This window comes from Pleurodeles waltl, chromosome 11, assembly GCF_031143425.1.
Source record: "Pleurodeles waltl isolate 20211129_DDA chromosome 11, aPleWal1.hap1.20221129, whole genome shotgun sequence".
NCBI classification, from domain to species: Eukaryota; Metazoa; Chordata; class Amphibia; order Caudata; family Salamandridae; genus Pleurodeles; species Pleurodeles waltl.
The window spans coordinates 953,740,670-953,767,806 of record NC_090450.1 but is presented as its reverse complement, the minus strand read 5'-3'; the positions used below and the strand labels follow the sequence as shown (position 1 = coordinate 953,767,806).

The 27,137-nt window shown below is 47.3% G+C and overlaps 1 protein-coding gene across 1 annotated transcript in view; it reads left to right on the top strand.

Annotated features, from left to right (window-relative positions):
* LOC138266409 (solute carrier family 2, facilitated glucose transporter member 11-like) overlaps window positions 1–14,426 on the top strand; it is a 364,472-nt gene extending 350,046 nt beyond the window's left edge. Inside the window, exon 12 of the mRNA XM_069215178.1 lies at window positions 13,747–14,426. Coding sequence (XP_069071279.1) covers window positions 13,747–13,953 — 207 coding nt within the window. The 3' untranslated portion in view covers window positions 13,954–14,426. The remainder of the gene's footprint in view (window positions 1–13,746) is intronic.
* Window positions 14,427–27,137: the final 12,711 nt, after the last annotated feature.

Genomic DNA, 27,137 nt, shown 5'->3' with positions numbered 1-27,137 from the left:
GCAGTGCCTTTTGAGTGTGGGTGAGGAGTTTGCACGTGATTCTCTTGTTGACCGGGAGCCAGTGCAGCTCTCTCAGGTGGGCTTTGATGTGGCTGTGGCGGGGGTGTCCAAGATGAGGCATGCAGAGGCATTCTGTATGCGTTGCAGTCCTTTCTGTAGCCTGGCCGTGGTTCCTGCGTAGAGGGCATTGCCGTAGTCCAGTCTGCTGCTTACGAGGGCTTGGGTGACCGTCCTTCTGGTTCCAGTTGGGATCCATTTGTAGATCTTTCGAAGCGATGAGTCCAGGATGAATCCCAGGTTTTGTGCATGGTCGGTGGCTGTCGGTGAGGTTCCCAGTGTGGCAGGCCACCAGGAGTCCTCCCAGGCGGAGATGGTGGAGCCAAGGATGAGGACCTCAGTTTTGTCAGAATTCAGTTTCAGGCAGCTGTTCTTCATCCATTCGGCGATGGCCTTCATTCCTTCGTGGAGGTTGGTTTTGGTGGTGGGGGGGTCCTTGGTGAGGGAGAGGATCAGCTGGATGTCATCTGCGTATGAGAAGATGTTGAGGTGTGAGATCGGACAATGTTTACGAGTGGAGCCATGTAGACGTTAAAGAGGGTCGTGCTGAGGGACGATCCCTGGGGTTCGCCACAGATGATTTTGGTGGCTTCAGAGCGGAATGGAGGAAGGCGGACTCTCTGGGTCCTACCAGTGAGGAAGGAGGTGATCCAGTCCAGGGCTCTGTCATGGATCCCTGCATCGTTGAGGCGTGCGTAGGGTGTGATGGCAGACAGTAATAAAAAATAGGAAGTTTTCATAGAGTAAATGGCGCTACCTGCCCTTGATTAACCAAATTACTAGCCCAGATGGTGCACTGAACAGGGTAAACACCTCTAAAAATACCCTGTAATCAGAAACAGCCCAGCTGTCCTGATAAATTACCTTAATTAATTTCAGGCACTCGTCCAGCTAATATCTCACAACTGGTATGCTATGCAATATATATTCCAATATATATTCCTTATTTATTATTTACACTCATTAATACTTCGCACATCTTCTGAAGTACAAATTACAATATTTTGATGTAGATATTCTCTCCTATAATATCATCAGTAACTTCAATCCTATTACAATTGTTGTACTGGTCCTTTAATAGTCCATACAAAATGGCTTCATAGTGTTCACAACGATCCTTAAAATATCCCTTGAATGTTCCTCTAAATGTCGATCCACATCAAAATCCTGTGAGTTCTGTGGCAATTATTCTAAATGTTTGACCTAATTTCAGCTGTTTTAGATGTCCACATGACATCAACTAACACGTGTTTCATCAGGGAAATCTCACAATAGACTTTATCAGGGCCTTATTATGTTCTCCTTTCTCATATTTTAACCCAGCAGCATGACGTCTTTCTGTTTATATCTTCAGTTCTCTAATTGTCAGCCACATTGTGTGTTTGTTCCTTCCTGCGAGTACGCTTGTGATGGCAGACACTGTTGAAAGCAGCCAAGAGGTCCATGAGGAAGAGGGCTGTGGTTTCGCTGTTGTCAAGTATGATCCTGATATCGTCGGTGGAGGCGGTGAGGCCAGTTTCGGTGCTGTGGTTGCTGCGGAATCAGGATTGGGATGGGTCCAGGATGTTGTTCTCCTTGAGGAAGCGGGTCAGTTGTTTGTTGACAATTTTCTCAATTACTTTTGCCGGGAAGGGGAGCAGGGCGATGGGCCGGAAGTTCTTGAGGTCCTTTGGGTCCGCCTTGGGTTTCTTGAGGAGGGCGTTGATCTTGGCATGTTTCCAGCTCTCCAGGAAGGTGGCGGTCTCGAAGGAACTGTTGATGATCTTCTGGAGTTGGGGTGCCATGACGGAGCTCGCTTTATTGAAGATGTGGTGAGGGCAGGGATCGGATGGTGAGCAGGAGTTGATGGTGTTCATGATTTTGATGGTGTCGTCGTCGATGACGTGGGTCCAGGAGAGCAGGAGGCTGTTGTGGCTGGGGGCGGTGAGTCTCTGGTGTTGGTGGTTGATGGGGGTCTGGGTATTAAAGCTGTCATGGATGTCTGCGATCTTGCGGTAGAAGAAGGAGGCTAGGGAATCGCAGAGGTCTTGTGATGGCGGGATGTTGTTGATGTTGGCGCCGGGGTAGGAGAGTTCCTTCACAATGTTGAAGAGCTCCTTGTCGCTGTGTGCTTTGTTGTCAATGTGTTCTTTGAAGGTGGTTCTTTTGGCGGTTCGGATGAGTTGGTGGTATCTGCGGATGGCGTTCTTGAAGGCTTTGTGGTTGTCCGGGGTATGTTCTTGGTGCCACTTTTTCTCAAGTCTTCGGCAGGTTTGCTTGAATTCTTGGAGGTCAGCGTTGAACCAGACGGCCTTTCTGTTGGTGCGTCTGTTAGATGGTTTCTTGATCGGGGCTAGAGTGTTGGCACAGTCTTCGATCCATTGCGTGAGGTTGCGAGCTGCTGTGTTGGTGTCGGTGGTGTCGATATGTGGGTTCCGGGAGAGGGTGGTGATCAGCTGGTCTTCAGTGACCTTGTTACATCTGCAGTGGGGAATCCGCTGAGGGAGATGGTGTGTTGTGGGTTTTTCAAAGAAGTGGATGCAGTGGTGGTCGGTCCAGTGGAGTTCGGTGTTGTGGCTGAACGAGACGTGTTTGCTGATGGAGAAAATGGGTCGAGGGTGTGACCAGCGGAGGAGGTGGGTGGTGTGACAAGCTGCTTGAGGTTGGCAAGGTTGGCGAGTAGGGTGTTGGAGTTGTTGTTGTTGGTGTTCTCGAGGTGGAAGTTCAGGTCTCAAAGTAGTATGTAGTCTGTGGACACGAGGGCGTAAGTGCTGACGATGTCGGAGATGGAGTCGCTGAACTGCTGTCAGGGTCCGGGAGTCTGTAAATGAGGGATTGTGGCTCCTGCTTAAGTAGGGTTTCACCCCGTTTCAACCAGCAACCCAATTTCTTACAAACATCCTCTCCTGTGCAGGTGACACACAACTAATATTGTCCCTCTTGGACAAATCCCCCAGCTCCAGAAACAATTTCACAGCATGCGTGACCAAAGTGGCCACCTGAATGAAGTCAACCTTCCTCAAGCTGAACATAGACAAGACAATGGTGGTGATTTTCAGAAAGACGCCTCTCTGTGGGACTCCACTAGGTGGCCTGCACCCAGCCCACAAGCAAGAAATCTCAGAACCATTATAGACAGCAAACTAGACATGTCTGCCCAAGTTAACACAGTTGCAGCATCCTGTTTCAACGCCTTGAGCATGCTGAAGAAATCTTTCAACTAGACAACACCAGAAGAACGGTCACCTAAGCCCTTATCCCCAGCAGACTGAACTACGGAAATGCTCTGTAAAATAACTAACCAGTTTGCAAGAAGACCTCAGACGATCCAGACCTCAGCTGCCAGACTAGTCCTTAAACTCTCAAATCAGGGCCACATCACACCACTTCAAGGAAATGCACTAGCTCCCAATACACAAAAGCACACACTTCAAGCACCTCACCCATACCTACAAAGCACTCCACAAAAGAGGCCCTGCCTGCTTGAACAGCCATATCCAATTACACCAGCTTCCCAGACACATCCACTCTGCTGGACTTTCACTAGCAAACACCCCACGCATACACAAATGCAGATCAGGAGGTATTGCCATCCCTTACATGACTCCAAAAACCTAGAAGGACTTCACACCACAACCCAAAGACTCTTCCTCTGTCCTTGAATTCAGCAAGAAGCTGAAGACTTGGCTCTTCAAGGAATCCCACCAGGGCTAGACTCACTCACCTACTACAGTGCCAGGATAAGCTTGCAGATGATTAGCACACTCTAAAAATACACCTAACATAACATAACAATGGTTGGAGGGTATATCCCTCACTACAAGCAGATGGTATTAAGACATCACAGATTATTATTGGACAGATTACAGTCTTAGGTTGAGGTGTGGCAGAGATGACAGATTCTTAGCAAAATGGTTGCTTTAACTGATATTCTCCAGAGACATGCTGAACGAATCTGAAATTGTAGGTGGGAACCCCAAGTTAATATTTTGTGCAAAAGTCTCAGTGATACATTTTCCATTCATTAGCTCCATAGATGCGTTTTCTACTTCTGTTTTTGTGTTCCATAATATTATTGTTGATCCTCATTAATCCAGAAGAGTTAATATCAAAGGGTTTCTTGTAAGCAGAGAGGTATGCCAAATATGTGTTTAGGGTCCCCAATGTTATATATATATATATATATATATATATATATATATATATATATATATATATATATATATATATATATATATATATATATATATATTTGGTAGGACCACTCATTGACATTTGCATTCAATTCTGGCTTGTTCCAGTTCCCAGATGACTTCTATAGCATAGATATATAAAGTAGCAATGATAGTTCTTGTGTTACATATGTCTGCATAACAACCACAGGCGTGCCTTACTTTGAACAATAACCCTTCGAGTGAACTGGGTGTAGGAGTAATTGAACTATTAAGACTAACAGTGAAACTTTAGTATGGTGCTTAGCATCATTGTAGGAAAGTGCCACTGTTGGCATGGTTACTCCCCCCAACTATTTGCCTAGTGTTGATGCCAACTCTGATTGAAAGTTTGCTGGGATCCTGCTAAACAGGCCCATCACCAGTGTTCTTTCCCTAAAACTGTACCTTTGCTTCCACAATTGGCACAGCACTTGAACACAGTTAAGTTCCTTGTAAAAGGTACCCATGGCACCAAGGGCCAGGGAAGGACTCTAAGGGCTACAGCATGTATTATGGCATCCTAGGGGACCCCTCACCCAGCACATGCACACTGCTTTGCAGCTTGTGTGTGCTGGAAAGGAGAAAAAGACAAAGTCGACATGGCACCTCTCTCAGGGTGCCTTGCCCACAAACCACTGCCTGTGGCATGGGTAAGTCACCCCTCTAGCAGGCCTTACAGTCCTAAGGCAGGGTGCACTATACCACAGGTGAGAGCTTAGCTGCAAGAGCAATATGCCCCTACAGTGTCTAAGTCCATTGTTAGACATTGTAAGGGCACTGTAGCCATATTGAGTTTGTGGTCTGGGAGTTTGTCATTACGAACTCCACAGCACCATAATGGCTTTACTGAATACTGGGAAGTTTGGCATCAAACTTCTCAGCACAATAAACCCACACTGATGCCAGTGTGGGATTTATTGAAAAATGCACACAGAGGGCATCTTAGAGATGCCCCCTGTATGTTAGCCCAACTGCTAGTGTAGGACTGACCGGTCTGTGCCAACCTGCCACTTTTAGACAAGTTTCTGACCACAGGGGGTAAGTGCATTTGTGCACTCTGTGGTCAGAACAAAGCCTGTCCTGGGTGGAGGTGCTTCACACCTCTCCCTGCAGGAACTGTAGCACCTGGTGGGGAGCCTCAAAGGCTCAAGCCATGGGTAACAGTGCCCTCAGGGCACTCCAGCCAGTGGAGGTGCCCACTCCCGGACAAAGCCCCACCTTTGGTGGCAAGTCCAGTGGGAAAATTAGGGAAAATAGGGAGGAGTGACCACCCCAGCCAGGACCATCCCTAAGGTGTCCAGAGCTGAGGTGTCCCCCTCCCTGCAGAATCCTCCATCTTGGTTTGGTGGACAGGGACCGATAGGGATAGGAATGTGCCCCCCCCCCCAAAGGGAGTGTGCACAAGGAGGGTGTAGCCACCCTCAGGGTTCGTAGCCATTGGCCACTGCTCTCTGACCCTAACACGCCCCTAAATCTAGGATTTAAGGGCCTCTCTGAACCCAGCTCACCAGATTCCTGATGACTTACAAGAAGAAGAAGGACTGCTTAGCTGAAACCCCCAGCAGAGAAGAAGGAAGACAACAACTGCTTTGGCCCCAGCCCTACCAGCCTGTCTCCGGCTTCAAAGAACCTACAAAAAGACCAGCGTTGCATCCTGCGGGCCCATTGACCTCTGCAAACTCCAGAGGACTGCCCTGCACCCAAAATAACCAAGAACTCCTGAGGACAGCGGCTCTGTCTGAAGAAACCTACAACTAAGGACTCTCACCACACTCCAGATGCGTGAGTCTTGACCCCTGTGCACCTGACTCCCACAGCCCGTGTCCAGGTGGTCCATCGAGCAAGAGAGGGTCTCCAAGTGATTGAGAGCAAGTGCCGACCCTGGGTTGACCTCTCCACCCCTCCACGACAACGCCTCCAGAGGGAATCCCGAGGACCCCCCTGACTGCGAAGCTCTGGACTTAGATATCCGACGCCTAAAGGGACACTGCACCCGCAGTCCCAGGCCTTGGAGAAACCACCCCCCGGTGCCTCATCTTTCAGCAGGCAGCCCTCCTCCCTATCCAACTGGTGGTGTGCCCAAGACACCACCCTGGAACCCACCTACTGCTTCTGAGTGACCCCTGGGTTCTCCTCATAGATCAGCATTGAAAACCCGACGTCCTGTTTGCACCCTGCACCCGGCCGCCGCTGTGCCGCCGAGGGTGTGTGTTTGGTGCCTACTTGCGGCCCCTTCAATGCTCTTCTAATCCCCCCGGTCTGCCCTCTGAGTCACGGGTACTTACCTGCTGGCTGACCGTACTCCGAGTACCCCCTGTCTCCATAGGAGCCCATGTTAAATTTGCTCAACTTTGACCTCTGCACCCCGCCGACCCCCTGTTGCTTGTGGTGGGTGTTTGGGGTTAACTTGAACCCCAACTGGTGGACTTCCTAAAACCTGGAGACTGTAAGTGTCGTACTTACCAGTAAACAGATCTAACTTTTCTTCCTCCGAGTTACTGTTCAAAAAATGCAGTGCCCATTTTTGAAATAGCTTTTTGCCAATAATTCTAAAACTTTATTACTGACCTATTTCAAACAAAGTACTGTTGATACCTGTGTGAAATATGAAATGTTTAAGGTACTTACCTGCAACTTGAATCTTGTGGTTCTAAAAATACCTCAGCCTGGCTTTCCTGGAGACCCGTTTGACCATCATTAAGCATTTTTCCTATTGTTGGTCCAATAAATCCATGCCTAGCACTCACTCTCACTATTCCCTAAGATGTCCCAGTGGCTGTGTAGTGTTATGCAGCAGACGTATGTAAAGCGCCATGACAGCATGCCTGCCAAAACCATGTGTCAATAATACTTGCAGTGGTTTTAAGGTGGCTGGGTCAAAGTTTCCCATTCTCCATCGCTGCATACAGCAAAAATGGCCCCGCCCCAGATTGGTGGTCTCTTACAAGACATGAGGGTTGCAATGTTCCTTTGTGAACAAATCTCCCCATACTGTGATGTCCACCTCCATCCAGGCGTGTGTATCATGCAATTTAGTCACTTTTGCACTTTCTGATATGGACCAAAGGGGTAACTCTTGCATGTATGTTTGCTTTCCGGGAGCACAGTGCACATATTTCTTCTAGCACCAATGAACTGTCTAAAACAGCAAATTGGTGATAGTTCACTTCTTGTCAACTCCCAAGAGTCCGAGCAGCAGCGGTAAGCCATCTACGTGAGCCCCTGTAATCTGGGTCGGCAGACCGCACTATCCATCGCATTGACCACTGCAGATGCGCTTATGCGTAATATAATTCATAGCTGGGTGCAGCCAGACCCTCTCATCCTAGGGGAGATAAAGATCAGTCAACCACACAATGTGCCTCAAAGTAGCCCAATTGACCATCAATAGTAGGAAATGCAACTTGTTAAAAAAGGACTGTTGCAGTATGAGTGGGGGAGCCACAAAGAAGTATAACAATCTAGGAAGTATTAACATTTAAAAGCTTGCTTTGCGACCCAGTGTGGATAATGGTAAGGTGTTCCAGAAATGGAGGGAGCTGCGGATTGTAGTAACAGCCCCTCCAAAGTTACCCTCAAACAGATCCTTTTCAGTGTGATAACTGTGCACTTCCAGGTATTTAAATATGTCAGTTGCTAAATGCAGTACTGAATTGACAGTCTTAATGCCCGCCAGATTCCCTGGCAGTGAACAGGAACCAGGAAGAGTTGTCCCAATTTGCTATGAAGCCCAAAGCCTTGCTGAAGTACTGTTATCACAGTGGTGAGGTTTCATTCAGTGGTCATTCTCTCCCGTAAGTATATCAAGGCATCATCAGCATATAGGGGCACTATATGCTGTTCACGTCCATCTCAATCCCCCAATCACAATCTTGCACTCACAGGACACAGGCCAGAGTTAATATAGCCAGAGCAAATATAGACACCTCTGTCACATTCCTCTTCCGATCTGGATAGGGGATGATATAAGTCCCCCATACGTACCTGTGCCTTGCAGTCCCTGTACAAAAAAATCACCCATCGAAGAAACCCAGCCCCCCATGCCGAACCGCTGCAGCACCCCCTGCAAATAAGGTCAGTTGAGGGTATCAGTGGCCTTTTCAATATCTAGTGAAACCACCCAGTGATCCTCTTGGTGTTGCCTAGCCCAATCCATGATCCAAAATAAGCGCTGAAGATTTAAGAAAGTATTGCAGCACTGAATAAAGCCATTTTGATCTGTGTGTATCGGAGGCTGGACCAGTTTTAACAAGCGGTTGGCCAATACAGAAGTTTAAAATCTAGATTCAACAGGGACAGTGGCTTATAGGAACCTACTGCTAGGGGATCTATGCCGGGCTTTGGCAAGACCATAATAAATTCCTCCCTCATAGACTTGGGTAGGCGTTCAGCACCACTGGCTGACTCTTAAGTCTTTAATAGGCACGCCACTATTCCCGGTCTGAAGGCGGCATAACATTCCAAAGGGTGACTATCTGGGCCCGGTGTTTTTCACCTAGCCATTTGAATTATCACTGCTTGTTTTTCCCCAGATCTGAGGGGGGCACCCAGTGCAGCTTTCTGAGTCGCATTAAAGCAGGGAAGGGGAAGAGCACACTAATAAGCATCTGCCACTTGTTAGTTCAGTTCGGACTTGTGTAGAGAGTAGCATAGTAGTGTTTGAACACACCATTGATCACAGACGGTACATTAACCACCATTCTGGCTATGTCCCAGATTGCAACTACTGAGGTTGTAGGGAAATCAGATCACAGGAGCCATGCTAACGTGTATCCCACTTTGTCGCCCTCACCATGTTTTCTGGCTGTACTCTCGCTGTTCAAGGCATCCTATTCTATGTAATGCTGTTCTGTACTCCGCTCACAGTTAAGAGATCATGTTGAACTTGCTCTATTCACACTGCCTTGCATTCAAGTGCGCGTATACGGTCCTTTAGGGTGCCAAGGTCCCTCTTGAGTGTTTGTTTTGTCCAGTGGAACATCTTGGTACAAGAACCCCACAATTCCATCTTTAATGCCTTGCATTAAACCAATCGATCTGATGCTGTATCCCATTCTCTGTAAAGTATTTCTCTATATGGTCCCCAATTGCAGCTGCAATCAAAGAGTCATGCATCAGTCGTAGGGACATTCTCCAGGTCAGGTACAGAGCAAAGTGTGTCCTCTGGCTATGGTCATCTTACGTGAATTATGAAGGGAGAGCGTGTGGCCCAGGTGTTTTGCATCAATCACTTTACTACTAATGTGCAGTAGAACAGATCTATACATGTGTGTAAGGTGTGCACCTAATAATAGAATGAGTACCCCCTACTGTTTGGGTACACAGCTCTCCAGACCTCTGTTACTGAGATGATTGTCGCTCACCGGGATATCGACTTCGATGCCACCAACTACTAATCCCCAGGGATGGTGGGGATGCCATCTGCCATTGTCAGTGTCTGGCACTGCATTGACATCGCCTCCCCACATACATGGTAAAGTTTGGTTAGAGAGCAAAAATGGGGTGAATATGGTGAGGAAAGACGCACCTGTGTGTTGGAGGCATACACTGCTATCAATCCTATGACCACTCCATTAAGCAGCTCCTGTAGAGCTATGTATTAGCCCTCCTGGTCTGCCCTAGAGTGTGTTAGCTGGAACAGAACCCGGTGTAACCCAAATGAGTACCCCTCTGACATAGTAAGAGTATGTGGTGCCCACCAGTGTGCCTCACCATCATTTTGCCAACTGGGCAAGTTCTGTGGTGATCCTGTGTGCTTCTTGTAAACACGCAAAGTGTATGCCTCTGTGTTTAAAATAGGCAGGAATTTTGTAGCGCTTGATGTGGCCATACCACGAACACCCCAGGTGAGCATGTGGTATCAAGAGAGGATGCTTGCTAATGTATCAGGCACTATGTCCCTCATGTTGTAGAATATAAATCACATCTCCACATCACTAGGCCTGGATGCACTACATATAGTGTTGTGTCAGTTTGGATTGCAATATGTGCACTTGAAGCATGAACTATGAAAACCCCAACTCCCAATCCCTGGTCGAGGACCTGAAACCTCCCTCTCCAAAGCTTTGGCACCCTGAACTGGTGCCCAAGTGTCATGTTCATTCGGTAGTCAGAGGGGCACTGTGTAGTTATGCACTAAGTTTTCTGTGCCTCACCCCAGGCAGTCCCCCCTGAAGCATGCATCACCCCTATGCCCCTGATACACTCCCCTCACCCCCATCTGGTAGGATTGATGAACATTGTTCCCCTCATGCCATGGGCAACATATGAAACCAACAAATGATATGTCGATTTCCATCAGTTACCCAATCAAGTCTGCATTCATAGGGGTAAGCGTGGGGCCATGCCTCAAGCTCAGTACTATCCACATCCATGTGGTGCTCCTGATCATCACTTGAAGTTGATAGCCTGGGGCTAGTGCACCTTTCCATCTCCTTCACTATCGTGGCCCACTCTTTTGCTGCTTGTTCTTGAGATTGCTGTCACTTGAATCTTCTGCAGGGTCCTTTCCTTTGGATCCAGGACTGCTTGGGGGCCCCCTTAGCGTCCAACCATGAGAGTGTTTCCGCCAGGGTTTCAGAAAATACACTTTTCCTTCAACCATGACTCAGAGTTTGTTGGGAAAATTAGAGCACATCTTCTGTTGAGCGCTTGGAGATGCTGCTTGACCACTCAGAACCAGTCTCTATGGTCTTGTGTCTCAGTAGTGTAGTCCAGAAATATGCTTACATGACTGTTCTCGATAGCCCATGCTTCTTGTGCTATGGACGCTTGTAGGATGTGATCTCTATCCTGGTAGTTAAAAAGTCTTGCCACAACTGGTCTTCATGGCGCTCCCAGGGGCAGTGGTCAGCTCGGTCCTAAGTGTGCTTACCCCACTGAAAAAGAGTGAGATTGCTTACCAGTCAGTACTGTGTTCACAAGCCACGTTTCAAGAAAAAGCTCCATACTGGGATGTGGAAGCCTGAATCGCTGTTACACATTCGTAGAGGCCACTGTGGCTCCCAGTTTTCACACAATTCAGTTTCACCATACTGCCAGAGATGAACGGCGCCAGTTCTAGACTCCAAGAAGCTCGTCCTGTGAGGCGATTGACAGTTGCAACACTGGGGTGCTCTCTTGTTGTCGAACTACATGCTAAAGGACTTCAACAGTCCCAAGTCACCTTAGCCCAGCACCATGCGTGAAGCAGGCCTTAACAGGCCATGCTGGCTCTTTAGTGTCCCGTGATGCTCCTCGGGGCTGATCAAGCTGGGCAACACACAAGAAAACTATCCCAGACCCCTGGTGCCAATAGCACTCAGCAGTTGGTGGGGAGCACCCCCAATCACAACGTAGGGGATCCAAAGTTGAAGCCCTGCATTTTAAAAGGGTCTCTGTGGCCATCTAACTGGTTCTCAGTAGGAGCCCTATGTGCACATGTTGAACGGTTACAGTGGACAGGTGCCACACACCTGGCCTCATACCCCCTGCTGATTACAGCTGATTCACTGGGCCTGCAACACCAGGGACCAGTGACATTGGCACCCATGGCGCAGGACCGACTAGGTGGTGTTGGGCTGACCAACTTCTTGCTGCTGTCCCTGGGACCGAGCCTACAGCGGAACACGGGCATGACAACACTAGATCTTCCTCGCTGCACCAAGCTAACTAAGGGGGTAGGGAAATCAGCAGGCCCCCATGGACAAGGCAGACAGCAAGATCCAGGGCTCTTTTCACTACGCCCCTTTTTCCCCACTATCCTTCGATAGGGCCTGCTGTGTTTCAACCGGTGTCCACGCTGTGGCCCGTCGCTGGATTCCCAAGGAAGCAGTCAGCAGTCACCAGGATCTCGGTGGTCGACTCAGGCAACAGGGATCGTGGTCAGTGCAACTGAGGCTGCCTGCAGGGAAAAACTGCCCAAGTGCAGAGCCAAGTGACTTATTAGGTCCCTATATTAACCACGCCCCAACTTAACCTTCTTAAGTTAAGATGAATAAATATAACTTGACTGTTGTTAAAGGGTTAGAAGATACTTTCAGAATCAGAATCTAACTCTTATTTGAATAAGTTAGTATGTCATGGCACACCCATTCAGAACAAAAAGCACCCAGTTTACTAGTAATTTTTATAACCCTTCTTAGGCCTATCCTTTTATGTGTAGAGTTATCTGCCCCGACTGCGAAGTCTCTGCAGTAGTAAGCTTACTATTAACTCATAGTTTGAAAACAGCATACAAAATAGGAAACGTACAGAAAATTGTATGTTTACCTTTGTGAATCAGGTCCTTTGTGTTTAGGATTCTAATGTGTTCAAGACATTGACTTGACTGTCTATATCAAGTAATCTGACCATTTGATTAATGCTTATCTATGCGATTGTTATGTCTGGGAGTTTGTAAGAAGGTCTTTTAGTTTAGTATGTACTATTACCTATTACACCAAATAATTGTGGGTGTAAGTGCTATTGGTATTTTATGTCTCTTTTATGAGATTTTTAACTGAAATAAACACTTCTGGTGAAGATTTTAGCCCAATTCACTGAAATCTGCAAACAAAGTATCTGGAAAAATACAGTGGATTCATGGACAAACCTTTTTACCTACTTTGCAGCCAGCTGAACATCTTCTTACGCCACAACCAACCATTCCACCAGGGTTTTTAATTAATTCTGTCTACATGGCAGTGGATCAACTTCCCAATCTAAGGAGATTGGTCCAACAGTATGTCTGGGAGGCCGACGCCGAAAGACTGACATGGATATGTTTCAAGATGCGCAGTGGAAAATCTGCTGAGGAAACTCTAAATCGGGCCACAGGTACACTGTCACAAATGAAACGGATTTCCCATCTGTCTTATTACAAGTGCTATAGGATATAATGGATTTGTAATAAGGCGGGCAGGACATCTGCCAAACTCTAAATCAGGCACTAAGGGTCTGATTCACAAAGGCAACCTACACTTTTGAGCAAGTTTCCAATTTTGAACAAGTTTACTACTTTTCAGTATTCACAAACTCCAGATGTGAGTTAAAAGAAGGGTAAACTTACTGAAAAGTGCAGTTTGCACTTTTGTGTAAGTGTACTACTTTTCAGTAATGCACAAACTGCACTTTTGTAGTAACTTGCGCTTAAGTGCAGCTCTACACATTGCCAAACACTGTCACTGCAACCTCCATTATTTTCTGTGGGTGGGTGTTGCAGTACCAGTGGTTGGCCATGTTTAGTACTGGACTTACATATTTTTTTTACTAGTAATTTACACTCCCTACTAAAATCACAACCTTTAAAGTCTACATGTAATGTCATCACATGCCATTCCATATTGTGACATAACGGTATAATATTTTAATGTTATTGAGCTGTGCTGAGATGTGATGTGTTGAGTCATTTTCCATTGTGTTTTGTGTTAGTTTAGATCATATTTGTAAACTTCAATTTAGCATCAAAGTTTGGCTCAAAAGAATGCCTTTTGACTATTCTGACCTGCCTCTCCCTCCTTCCCTGTGTTCTTTTCAGAAGAGCTTTGGCCAGTTCTGCTTCCTCCTATTTCTGGGATGCATCCTAGCCTCTTGGATATTTGTCTTCCTGTTTTTACCCGAGACGAAGGGAAAATCTATCACAGAAATCACAAATGACTTCAGCAAGATACGGTGTGGACAGATATGCTGCCGGGGCACCAAAGAGGCCAGCAAGCCTGAAGACATCAGGTGCACCAAGTTCTGATTCACCTGGAAGCATGAGCCTGTGCCTGGATTTTTAACACATGAGATATACTGGGCTGATCCGTGGCGCTGATATTGACACGGAAGGACCAGCTCCTTTGAAGCAGACCTAAATATCCCTGCAATTCCACGATTTGCAAATATGACATCTACTATGCTTTGATGCCCAACTTTGTATTTTTCAAGGCAGATGATGTCTTCAACAGACATGACTCCCAAACAGGAAATCCACAGAGCGGCACTACCTTAAGAGGGGTTAAAGTAAAATGTGTGCACCAAAGTATTCCGGAATCTCTCAGTAATGACCAGGGCCATTGACAGGATACTGTGTGACTATTTGGCATTCTACGTGGACAAATCAAAATGCAGGCCCTGAGTGGATACTTACTTCTAAAAGACCAACAAGTCTATTTTTCCCCTTTGAAAGAGTGACACCCACGTTTTACCTAAAAATATATCACTTGATTTATTTCAGCCCAATGTCCTTTTTAAATGTGGTGGATAACAATCATGATGTATCCCATTCCTACACCGCAGATTTGGCTCATGTTGCGTGCTTTGTTTGTGCTGGTGGTTGCAGGTGGTGGGCATCATCACTGATTTTGGAGGATGAGGACTTATTTTTCATCATCGCACTTTGAGTAATGGGAGAAAGGCAGAGGTGATAGAAAGGAGGAGGAAGAAAAATATAGGAAAATAATGATAAAGGAAAAAAAGCAAACAGGAAAAATAATTTGAAAGTGTGAGATAAAAAATAAGACATGTGTGGTGGTGTAAGAAAGAGGCACGAGTATTCTCAGAACTGAGCATTTAGAAGAGGGGCCATGAGCTCCTGCCACTCAGGGCGCCTTCTCAATGCCAGGACTTGTTGGAGGTGACCATTCCTGCCATAGCTGTCCCGCTGATCAGGGCCATGGCATGAGATGAAACAACATCAGCGAATGCGTAACAGTTTGCACGTGAAAGGAAAAAAGGGACAGTATTTATGGTCCATTATGTCAGGTGCTACTTACATCCTTACCTTTTGCAAGAAAATGCCAGGATTGCATGCTCTCAATTATATACAAATGCTTCAATCCATAGATCCAGCACTTTTTCCTTTATTCAATTAATGCATGTTAACCGTTAGTTTATGTTTTCATTTTTCGATCCTTTTCGAAGAAACACCCATTTTTAACCTGATTTTTCTTTTGGTTCAAGTAGAATTTTGTTCATTTTGTTAAATGGCACCTGTACCTATTTCCATAACGTTGTAATTTGTAATTTCCTCATTGCTTAATTTCTCCTCTCTCTGGCATTATCATTTAGTTTTCTTCACTGATGTAAAACCAAAAGGAGTGGAATGGTAGGGGAGAGGATTTTGAAATTCGGGAACCAAGCCAAATGACCGTAGTTCAGTTCAGATTGAATCTCTTTGTTTACAATTAGAGCACACTTGGGGCCACATGTTCGAAATTTCGGATTTGCGACCCGCAAATTGCGAGTCAGAGCGACCCGCAAATTGCAAGTCAGAGCGACTCACAATTTGCAAGTCGCAAATCCGAATGTAGGATGGTGTCCCTGACACCATCTGCGATTCGCAAGGGGGTCGCAAATGCCCACCTCATGAATAATCATGAAGTGGGTCGTAATTTGCGACCCCCTTGGGAATGGCGGCTCTCACAGGGATGGTGGCCTGCTGCAGACAGCAGACCACCATGTCTGTGACTGCTTTTCAATAAAGCAGTTTTATTTTTTTTGTAATGCAGCCCGTTTTCCTTAAAGGAAAACGAGATGCATTACAAAAACAAAAAATGAAACGGACCACTGCCTGCTCTGAAAAAATGTTTACAGTGACATTCACAACAGGGAAGGGGTTCCATGTGGACCCCTTCCCTTTTGCGAATGAGTTATCACCCATTTGAAATGGATGCATACTGCGATTGGTTTGCGACCGCGTTTGCGGTCACAAAACAATCCTACATTGCAATGCGAGTCGCAATTAGGAAGGGAACACCCCTTCCTAAGTGCGAGTCGCAAACCTGTTTTGCGATTCGGTAACCAGGTTACCGAATCGCAAAACTGGGTTTGTGCATTGCAAAGTGCTTTTTGCACATCGCAAACAGCAAAATTCGCTCTTTGCGACGTGCAAAAAGCTACCTACATGTGTCCCTTTGTTTCTTATAAAGCCTTTGTAATGATGTGGGTGCGATAACCTGATCCTGGCAGGAACAATCCTTTATGGGTCTGACTTGACAACGCAGTTGAATGATTCAATGATGCTAAAGAATAGATCTGTTACATACTGACCATTCCAATTGTTCTGGAAGTGATCACGCGGTGGTCGATGTTCCTTCAAAACATAACTCTAAGGCGGTTGTTTTCAAACTTATGGGAAAAAAATAATCATTTTTCACAATAATTCTACTAAATTAGCAATGCTTAAATATGCCTAGACTTACTTAAACATTGCAGTTAAATTCTGTTACCTTTTTAAAAATGCAATACATGTATTTCAGCTTAAAACAAAGCACTCTTATATGCAGAATGCTTCTTTTGGCCAGAGCCTGGTGTCCCCTCCAGGATCACCTGAACACCCCCCCACACACAGGGGGGTCCGCCCCCCACTTTGAAGACCCCTGCTCTAAAGTGACAGGATGATCCCTAATTTGCTATAGTCAAGTTGTGTTAAGGTACTGCTTTGGGGTATGTTTTCCAGCCCTGAAGCAGTCAAGGTGACAAAGCCTGACGAAACACGTGTTGGCTGCAGAAGTGCACTGAAGAAAGAGGCTCAAAGAGTCAAGGAACAACGAAATAAAGGACTCTGAAAAGGAATGAACCATTTGGACATCTTGGCTTTATAGTGTGCTCGCAAAAATTGGTCTTCTTTCAATATGGGACTTTCATGAACTTTCAGAGCATGGCTGCTCCTCTTATCTTGTTAGAGAACCTAGGGCCAGATGTAGCAACCAGTTTGCGACTCGCAAACGGCAAAAATTGCCGTTTGCGAGTCGCAAACCGGAGTTTGCTATTCAGAAATGCATTTTGCGATTCGGGACCGACTCCCAAAATGCATTTCAGAGTCTCAAATAGGAAGGGGTGTTCCCTTCCTATTTGCGAGTCGCAGTGGTATGCAACTCCATTTGCGACCGCGTACGCGGTGGCAAATGGAGTCGCAGTTTCCATCCACTTTAAGTGGATGGTAACCCACTCGCAAACGGGAAGGGGTCCCCATGGGACCCCTTCCCCTTTGTGACTGGACCCTATATTATTTTTTCAGGGCAGGTAGTGGTCCAGGGGTTTCGGATTTTTTTTAAGTGCAGCTCGTTTTCCTTTAAGAAAAACGGGCTACACTTGAAAAAAAAAAACTGCTTTATTTACAAGCAGTCACGGACATGGAGGTCTGCTGACTACAGCAGTCCTCCATATCAGTGAGTGCCCATAGTCGCTATGGGGCCGCAATTTGCGACCCATCTCATTAATATTAATGAGGTGGGTCTTTGCGACCCCATAGCGACTCACAGAAGGTGTCTGAGATACCTTTCTGCATATGGTTTTGCGACTCGGAAATTGCGAGTCGCTCGGAGTCGCAATTTCCGAGTGGCAAAACCAAGTTTTGCCACATCTGGCCCCTAATGAATTGATAGTTAGTTACTTTGTGGTACTGGGGAAAAGAGTTAGCGCTAACATTACTCTGGTAGCCATAGAAATTGTTCTGTTGTTACCAACTGTTTAAAATATGCACAGAGCTGAGGACTACTTCTCTCTCTCTCCTATTGCTATTAGCTGTTTGGTGTATCATTCTGCCTTCTATGCCTTCTACGCTTACATTGCAATGTATGAGGAAATATTAGCACCTTAAAATCACATTGAATCGTCCCATTTTAAATTTGTTACCTCATAAATGCATTGCATACAGAAAACAATCGTTTTTATGTTGTCTTTTTTTACTACAGCGGGCTTTTATAAAAAATAATTTAGTCAGCACTCAAAATGCAAAGCAGACGAACTGCCTTTGTCAATGCTTGTTGTTTTGTAGTCTACCACAATCCCTAGTTTGTACTCCTGTCCCCTAAAAATTACAAGTAAATATTTTAAAAAAAGAGAAAGAGTGAAAAACTATTGATATCTGAAGACATTACTGTCATTTTTTGTTGGTGTACACTTCATATTCTATTAAGGTCACTGTATTCCTAAGTGCCACTGTGCAATGTGCATACCTGTCCTACATGGGAACTCTCAGGGCCTCATATTGAAGTCCCTGAGATTTGGGGATCTAATAATGCTTACAGTAAATTGCAATGCAGCCAGGCGAAGCATTACCTCCCGATTACAAGCTCCGCATGTCAGGCAGAAGGCTGCAAATTTTCTCAAGTTCCAAACTGAAAAAAGATCAGTAAATTTCAGATCCCTCTGTACCTGCATATGTGGGATCATTTGGATTTGAGTTAAACAGTTGTGGCATTTTGTAAATGGCACCATGAAACCTATAGGATGTGTTGCCTTCCATACCTGAAAATGTTACCCTACATCACAGAATTAGAATTATTCTCGATGTAGGTGGCACAGGTTTGTTGAGAACTATCAGGGAAGGCCTTCTAGACTCTTTAAAGGACGTCAAAAAGAACCTAAAGCTGAAGCGATCCAAGCAGAGGTGCAATCCAAGTAAGAGTATGCCAATGTACAACTTAGCTCTGTCACTGTATTCTATAAACTGGCTAAAGAGACAGCAAAATGCCCTTCACAAAACACAAACAAATTCTATCCATAATTCATGTTCAGAGGCCGCGGGGCAGGCCCTGCCTAACCATGGACTGGGTACCCTATCACTCTGTTAAGGCAAAGTGAAATGCCTGGGGCCGAGGGATGAGGTGTAGAAGGCAACTGGGAACATGGGGGCAGCGGACCACAGGGAGGTCTACCCCCTGGGGTTTTTGAGAGAGGGTGCAGTCAAAATGACTGCCCAACACCCTCTGTTTGCTTGTGCTCCTAAGGAGCACACATCGCCTAATATGCTATATCGGGGGCTCCTTTTGGGCTCCCAGGCATCATGTCTGGTTTAAGGAGACATGGTGGCCGCTGTCAGTGAGCCTGGAAAGCCTAGTAGTGGCCACGTGGCAACTGAAGAAGCATACAACAAAGGAACCCTTTAATCTCTAGCGGGAGTGACTATTTGCAAAGTGCCCGCTTTTTTAAACAAGTGTGAAGCTACACATGGGTGGTTAGCAAAGCCCAATAATGCCAGGTAGACACATGCATAGCTACATTTGAACATCATCTCCCACTCTTATTACACTTTTCAGGGTGTTAGCACCTGAGCATTATCTCGCCACTAGTCTTGTGCGAGGAGCTCCACTCCGCTGGGGGTACTAATGGAGTTTTTGGAAAAAACTCCACTAGCCCCACCAGGGGAGCGGAACTCTCCTGGTGCGCACTGCAGCCCAGTATGGACTGCACAGCACAAGTGCAAACTGCCTGTGCTTGCGCTGTGCAGCCCATAACTGGGCTGCAGCACGCACCGGAGCAAACGAGGGAGGCAGCCAGCCACTGAAGAGGAGGACACGTCCTCAGGTGACAAGGAGAGGAGGACTTCCAGGAATACCCAGGTAAATCTTCGTCTCTTTGGTTGTCATTGTTTGTGCAAGGACTTAATGGCAGCTTTCAGTGCCTATCACCCTGGCCTGAGTTCAGGCCAGGGCAGTAGGCACTGAAAGCTGCTGTTTCAGGCCTCTTGTGCACCAGCCTGTCCCATGTGCAGTGCACAAAGGGCATGACGGTGCACAACAGGCCTGGCAGCTTTTGTCGCCTATGGCCCTGGCCTGGACACGGGACAGGTCGGTTTACAAGAGGCCTGAAACCCCAGCTTTCACTGCCTATGGCCCTCTTGAATGCACCAAATCTTGGAAGCACTAAGCAGGATCGGGCCTAGCTGACCAGGCCTGACCCTGGTTAGTGCTTCAGAGATGGGCACATTCAGGAGGACTCCGTGGGGCACAAAACTCTGGCGTCTGAAACTCCGGCCTTAATTCAGGCCAGGCCGTAGGCAGTGAAAGCTGCCCTTTCAGGTCTGTTGTGCACCCACCTGTGAAGGCCAGAGCACAACTGGCCTGGCAGCTTTTGCTGCCTATGGCCCTAGCCTGAAATCAGGCCAGGGCCGTAGGCAGCAAAAGAAAGCTGCAGTTTCAGGCCTCTTGTGCAACGGCCTGCCTTGTGTGCACTGCACACAGGGCAGGCCAGTGCACAAGAGACCTGGCAGCTTTCGCTGCCTATGGCCCTGGCCTGGACACGGGACAGGCCAGTGCACAAGAGGCCTGAAACGCCAGCTTTCACTGCCTGTGGGTTTCCTGAATGCACCCGATCTTGGAAGCGCTAAGCAGATCGTACCTTGCTTAGCGCTTCCGAGATGGGTGCATTCAGGAGAACTCCATGGAGCGTGAAACTCCAGCGTCGCCAAATTCCACAGAGCCTTGTTTCAACTCCGTGGAATTCTGCAAAGCCAGACTCTGTTTACTCTGCCCACTTACAAGTACACTCAAAATATTTCATATACTCATTAAAAACGGTCCTTGGCAAATGAAGTAGCCACACTGCTATTTCAAAAAGTTATTCCTCCAAAATCAACTGATTTCAACCCAAAATGAATTCATTTTTAGGTCTCACCTGAGACAGCACACATGCTGTTGCTTGTTAAAAATGTTGTTAGCTTACAGGGTACTTAGAGACTGCCCATTACTTAGCATTGGTTGGCCTCAGTGGCACTCTCATTGCCTTGCTTTTCTTTTGTCAATGCGTGCTAGCTTCACATCCTTTTCCTGTGTTTGTACCTGTCCTGAAGCATAACCCAAGTACTGCTTCCGGTGCCCAATGTGTGTTCTACTGCTTACGCTCTGATTGAGGTACTTTTTTTTGTTTTGTCTTCATTCATCGCAATTATCTATCAGTGTTGCTTGTTCCCCATCCTTGTTACAAGTCATTGGGTTTTCAATGAACTGCTAAGAGAAAAAGCAAAGACAGTATTTTCTCTGTTTTCCGACGCAATTTGCAAGATGCAGCACTTTCATGTCTAACTCCTATTATTGGGCGGCCTTTTTGAGGAATGCAGTCTACTATAATGAACTGTATTTGCCAGCTGTTGCTTAGTGTGTGCTGTGTCAACTAAATGAATTGTAATACTTTTGAAATTAGTACTGGCATGTTGATGTTATGATCCAGCAGTGTTGATGAGGGAAACAGCTGAGCCTTTAATACTTTAATAACCTTTAATAAACTTTATCAACCTCAACATTGCTGGCATGTAAGGAACTGCAGTTTAGCAGTGCAACAACATATATAGAGTTAGCTTGAACACTGACGTCACTTATGTAGTGGGTCACAAATTAGGCAATTCGGTGTTACTTCACCATAGGCATAATCATTATGTTGCAACAAAATACTCAATCTCCCTTATGATTTGCGTGTTTTCACAAAAAATGTTTCTAACCGAAACTGATGTCAGAAAAAAATTGGAAAAGCTTTTTGTCATGTTGTACAGAAGTGCGGCTGCTGTGCAGCATGGCTGAAAGTTAAAAAAAAGTGCTATATCGCAGTCAAAGCTGGCTGCATCATAGTGCTTTGTTTTTTACTTCACACATGATGCATAACATCCACGCTGCTGTACTACATGGCTTGAAACTTTGACAAAGCTAAACATTAGAGCTCTTTGCCTTTGTCAATGTTTATTTGCCATGTGATACCTGGATGTTGCACTGTTGGGGCAATGAGAGGAGCTCACTCCCATGCTGCCCAGCCAGCTCCCCTCCTAGCCCACATGTCCCATGCTGGTGCGCGAGCCAGTATACTCACTTCCCTCACAGGTGGGCTACTGGTTGTGCTGTGCCTTCCTGCTCCCCTAAGTCATGGGCATGCGGAGTGGGACGCGGAACAGTGACACTGGGAAGTTGGTGGTGCCTCTCATCCTTCTGTGTACAGGGGGATGAGGTTCCTGGGTCATTCTTGTGTCATCATCAGGCAAGGCGGTCCCCGGGGCCAAAATCTGGTTCAAGGTGAGGGGCCCCACACAATCCCCTTTCCCCAATAATTAATGAAATGAAGATGCACCAATCCTCTCGGATCTGGTTTACCCAGAGCGTTGAAATGGAGATCAGGCAGAGAGCCACACACTTGGAGACTTGCTTTTGTTTATTTTTGAGAAAGCAATATTTAAAAGGGCATAACTCAGGTCTCTTGGGCTTAATTTGAAAACACGTTGCTCATTTTGTTCCTGGTGGCCTGGGCTAAAGCTCAGGAGCATATTCAACAGGCCCCCCAGGCTCCAAAAGGGCCCATTTTGCTGGGAACTAGTTTTTTTGCCTCACCATGCAAGCCAACCTGTCTTGCTACTGGTGCTCATCTCCTGCTGGTGGGAGCATCTTGCACAGCCTCTTCACCACCATCCAGCAGAACACCCTCTTGCACACACTTCAATGCCCCACAGCCTCATGGAGCACTTAGGGGTGCTTTGGAGTTTAGAGCTTCCCCCCAACTGGTCCTCAAGGGACATAAGAGTGCCAGCACCACTGGCCCTAGAAAAACCCATCCTGGGCCTGGTGATCAGCTGGTGATAAAGTCCTTAGTCCATCTTTCAGGAAATCACAAGTGGCATCTCTTTTCAGCTAGTCATTCTTCTGTTGTAGTCACTTCTTAGGTATAAGATCTTCTTCTCTCACTCTCCTGTACAGTGTTTTTTAAGTGGGGATGAAAAGTTCTAGATGGCAGACATCACCCCTGTCCAACCCTCCTACACAACAAGAGGGCACAATCCAAAATGGCACTGTAAAATTGTCTCTGAACTCAGTTCCTCTGACGGCCTCAGCTCCAACCCTACCTGATGTCACTGCTAGATCTCTTCCCACCAAAACCTCAAAGGCTATCCCCTCCTGAGTTGGCGGCAGATGTCTGGGCTTCCTCCTTTGTTCAGTGGGCCTGTTCTGTCTCAGTCAGATGCAGATTTACAGATAATTATCAGATGTAGATATTCCCCAAGCTCTTTCCCTCTCCAAGAAACTAATAATTGCCTCTTTTTCTTGAGGAGGCTTTTGTTAACTCTGCTAAAACGTCAAACTCAAACCTGACTTGCATGTTTTACCCCAGTTTGACACATTGCTGGACTGTATAGGGCTGAGTAGAGTACAACTGCAAATTAAAGAAGATTTCACATACATGTAAAATACAATGAAAGCACTACAGATCTATCTATGAATACCCACTAATATAAGGCCTATCCCAGGTCAGCACCTATCCTTGGTGTGTCCCTTCTGTGCCAGGCTATCTGTGCACATTTACCAGTCTGTGCACGGTGGTAGTCTCAGACTGTAACCAGGTCACTGCCTCTTACCCTGATTATGCCTCAGTGGCTCTATCTTAAAAGGTGTACACACTTAGTCGGATTACCGGGAATTTACAGAGAGTGAAACTCAGGTAGTGAGACTCACCCAGAGTAAAAGTCCAAATGCAGAATGAACAAAAGAAAACAATCGTGTTGAACTAAATGGGTGGAAACCCATTTGCAACAGCAGATATGAACAATAAAATTCTACATTTGAATTTCCTACTGAAAAATTGGTTTGTAAATCTATATTCTCTACAATCCTAACATAACCATCCAAAAGTCTCTGGAGGCCAATTGCTGTCCTTGATAAAAGTATGGCATCTGTTTAAAGTGGGACTGGAATATCCTGATGACATATTTTAGGTGTATCCTGGCTTAAATTGTTCAGATGCCTTTCCAGCACATTGGTATAAAAAAGAAAGGGGAGTGGGGAAGAATGTAACCTTGCTGAAGCCCTCTGCTTAATTTTACCTAACCTGAGCATTCCCCATTAGCCTTACATCAAACTGAAGAGAATAAATCCATATGAAGACAGTGTAGAAAGTATTTATTACTATCATTAAAACCCATCGGGCGTGGTCAAGATGGCGGCCGGAGCGGACGCTTGAGCAAAGAGCTCCGCTCACGGCCCACCTTCTTGTTGATTATCCTGGTCCCTAGCTGGCACTATATCGACGAGGCTCCCCCCCTGAACCGGGGGTGGCTCCCAAGAAACCAGAACCGGCTGCTGTTGGCCCTGTAAGGGTCTAATGGGTCTGAGGGAGCGAGGCGTGTTCGGTGCCCCGGACCTAGAGACGAATCGGCCCGTCCGAGGTTGCTGAAGCGCACACGCGGCGGCGGGGCGGCCCCGTTCGGGTTCCCCGTGGGATTGCCGGGGAATCCGGGGCTGGTGAGCCCAGGCCATGGCGCAACCGAGCGGTGGGCTCGCAAGCCGGGTGGTGCGGCCCGACAGAGCGGCCTTTAATCAGAGGGACGCGCGGAGGACGAGCGCGGCCCCCCTGCCAGTGTTTGGCGCCCCGGACACCTTACCGGGGCATCCATTTCGCCCGGAGTCACCGCGGCGCGCGGGCTGGGCCCCATCCCTCGCGGGTCCATACCTCGAGCGCGCCGGCACCAGGACCGGGCGCTGATCTTACCGCATCATTTTGCCCCTAGCCTGAGACCACAGACAGCGAGCACGCACCTGAGGGGGACCCGGTTCCCGACACTTCTCCTTGGCCCCCCCGCTGGTAGCAGGAGCTGGGCCCGCCGTGGGGGTCAACAAACAACGAGCGGCCGCTCCTTACCCCGCACTGAGAAACGGAGCAGCAACGCACTAGGCCCTCAAAGAATCAACCAGCCTCGTGCTTCGGACCGGAGCCGCGGTGGTGTTCAGGAACCGGGCCCGGTTCAACAAAAGGGGGAAAAAAAAAATTAAGCAAGGGGCCGGAGCGTTGTGCAGGAATCAAGACAATAATAAATTAAAGGCATAAACCGATAGCATCAGGCCATCACAATAGCAAGCCACAAGCAAGTAAAAGAAGAGTCTACCGCACCTGATCCAGGCCAAAGGTGGCCAGCTCTCAACCTGGCATCGAGGATTGGGCCGAAGGCATAGCAACAAGCGGGCCTCAAGCAGCAAACAACCACACTAGACTTCGAACAGCGCTGAAAAGAACGCAACCACGTTTGCACTACCGGACACTCTAAAATCACCCACTCTTAGTGTGCAAGGTCCCCCCGCCACGCCCTTCCAGGGCACGCCCTCTCCCTGGCAACACAAGGAGCAACATGGTCAAACCTAAGCACCCCAAAACGGGGACCTCCATGGAGGGAGAACTCCCCTCATCCGCAGGCCACTCGGACACGCAATCTGCAGCACTGCTCCAACTGAATGAAACACTACGCACGCACTCTCTGCAGTTCGACAAAATCATGCAGGCAATAATGGAAACCAAAACCTCGCTGGAAGGGAAAATCGATGCCGCAGCGCTGGAGGTCTCCCTACTCCGTGCTGACCACCGCAAGCTGACAGACAGAGTGCACAACACTGAACTGTCGTTAAAAACTGTCCAACCGGAGATGGCAGACATGAAAAACAAATTCAAACAAATGGAAACTGAACTGGCGCAGCTGCAGCGCAGGGCTGAAGAGGCAGAGGGACGCTCAAGACGCAATAATATCAGATTCATCGGCATCCCAGAACGATTGGAACTACCAAATGCCGAGGATTTCTTAGAAACCTGGCTGAAAGAAATAATGAAAATACAGGATGCCACAAAAATGCCAATGATAGAGAGAGCCCACAGAATTCCGGGCAGGCCCCCCGGCCTGGAGTACCACCTCGACCCATGATAGCTCGGTTCCTTAACCATAGAGATAGAGATTCTGTTCTTCAATACTTTAGAACCTATAATCAAATCAGCTTGGAAAACAATAATGTATCTGCCTACCCGGACTACACGCTGGAAGTGCAACGCAGAAGAGCAACTTTCGTAAAAATCAAACAACTCTTGCGACAAAATAACATTACCTACTCTCTTATGTTCCCAGCCCGCCTGCTTATCATCATAGACGAGAAAACGCTCATGTTCCCTACCCCAGAGGATGCATGGACATGGATTCACGCCAAAGGTCTGATCAGCCCACCAACGGAAAAGGCAACAACTGAAGAGTGGATAACCCCCAGCGCCAGGAGGAAAAAACAAAACAAGACAACATCGCGGCCAACGAAATCGCAAATGGAAGCCGACCAAGCACAAATACTAAAGGAGACCAGCACCTTCACCCGATCACAAACCGATACCCGAAGCGAGACAGACGTCACTGACAGCGGATCCCCTGGAGGGGAATCCAGTGCATCCTTCTCCCCCCTTCTGGCCGGTCCTGACTTCACCCTGCGCTCTGCGGGCGAACTCTAGACCCCAAGTGCGAATTCGAGCTGTGCCGCCAACGCGAGCCTGGTGGAGGGACACGCGGCCCCTCCCCTCTCCTGTGGCCACACGGGGAGCTTGGCAGTTTCTTCGGGACAGGGCCCGACCGCCTGCTTCCTCGGCCGAGACTTAAAGGATAACTAAAGCAGTCGAGACCACAACCTGGACCACGCAGGGACAGAACTATCCTGGAGGTGGGCCTTTCGACGCCCGGCTACTATAAACCCACGCTCTCCGACACCCCAACTACTCTTGAATGGAACTTAATCTCACAGATTGCAGTTTAGGCACCGGTTGTGCCATTACGTTTACCTCCAGGCTTTACCCCAAATATCCTTTTGCTTGTTATCTTTTCCCTTTTCACTTTCTCTATTCTCTTTTGGTAATGTTTTCTTTTAGACCTGAGGGGGCTGTCGGGCTGGGGTAGGTGGCGGGGGGACTCGCGGGGCGGATGCGCATACTAAACTAGCGGCAATTAGCAGACGCTCCTTGGACTGAGTCCCACTGATCACAAAAGCAGGCGCGCTACAACCTAACCCAGCATGATAAACAAGGAACCAATATACAATATAATGTCTTGGAACGTTAAGGGAATGGCGGGCTTAAGAAAACGCAATAGGATTCATGCACACCTAAAATGTCATCATATCCACATAGCCATTCTCCAAGAAACACACATCACCCCCGGAGATGTCTCCTGGCTGGAAAGGAGATGGGGCGGACAGATCTATGGATCGGGAAATTCATCATTCGCCAGAGGGGTCCTGATATGGATAGCCCCGGTGGGTCCCGTGTATTACACAACACAGCGTCACCGATAAAGAGGGCAGGTACATACATTTAATAGGCCGCTTGGACGGGGAACTAGTAACGCTAAATGGACTGTACGTCCCGAACGCCGTACAGAGTGAATTCCTGCAAAAAACA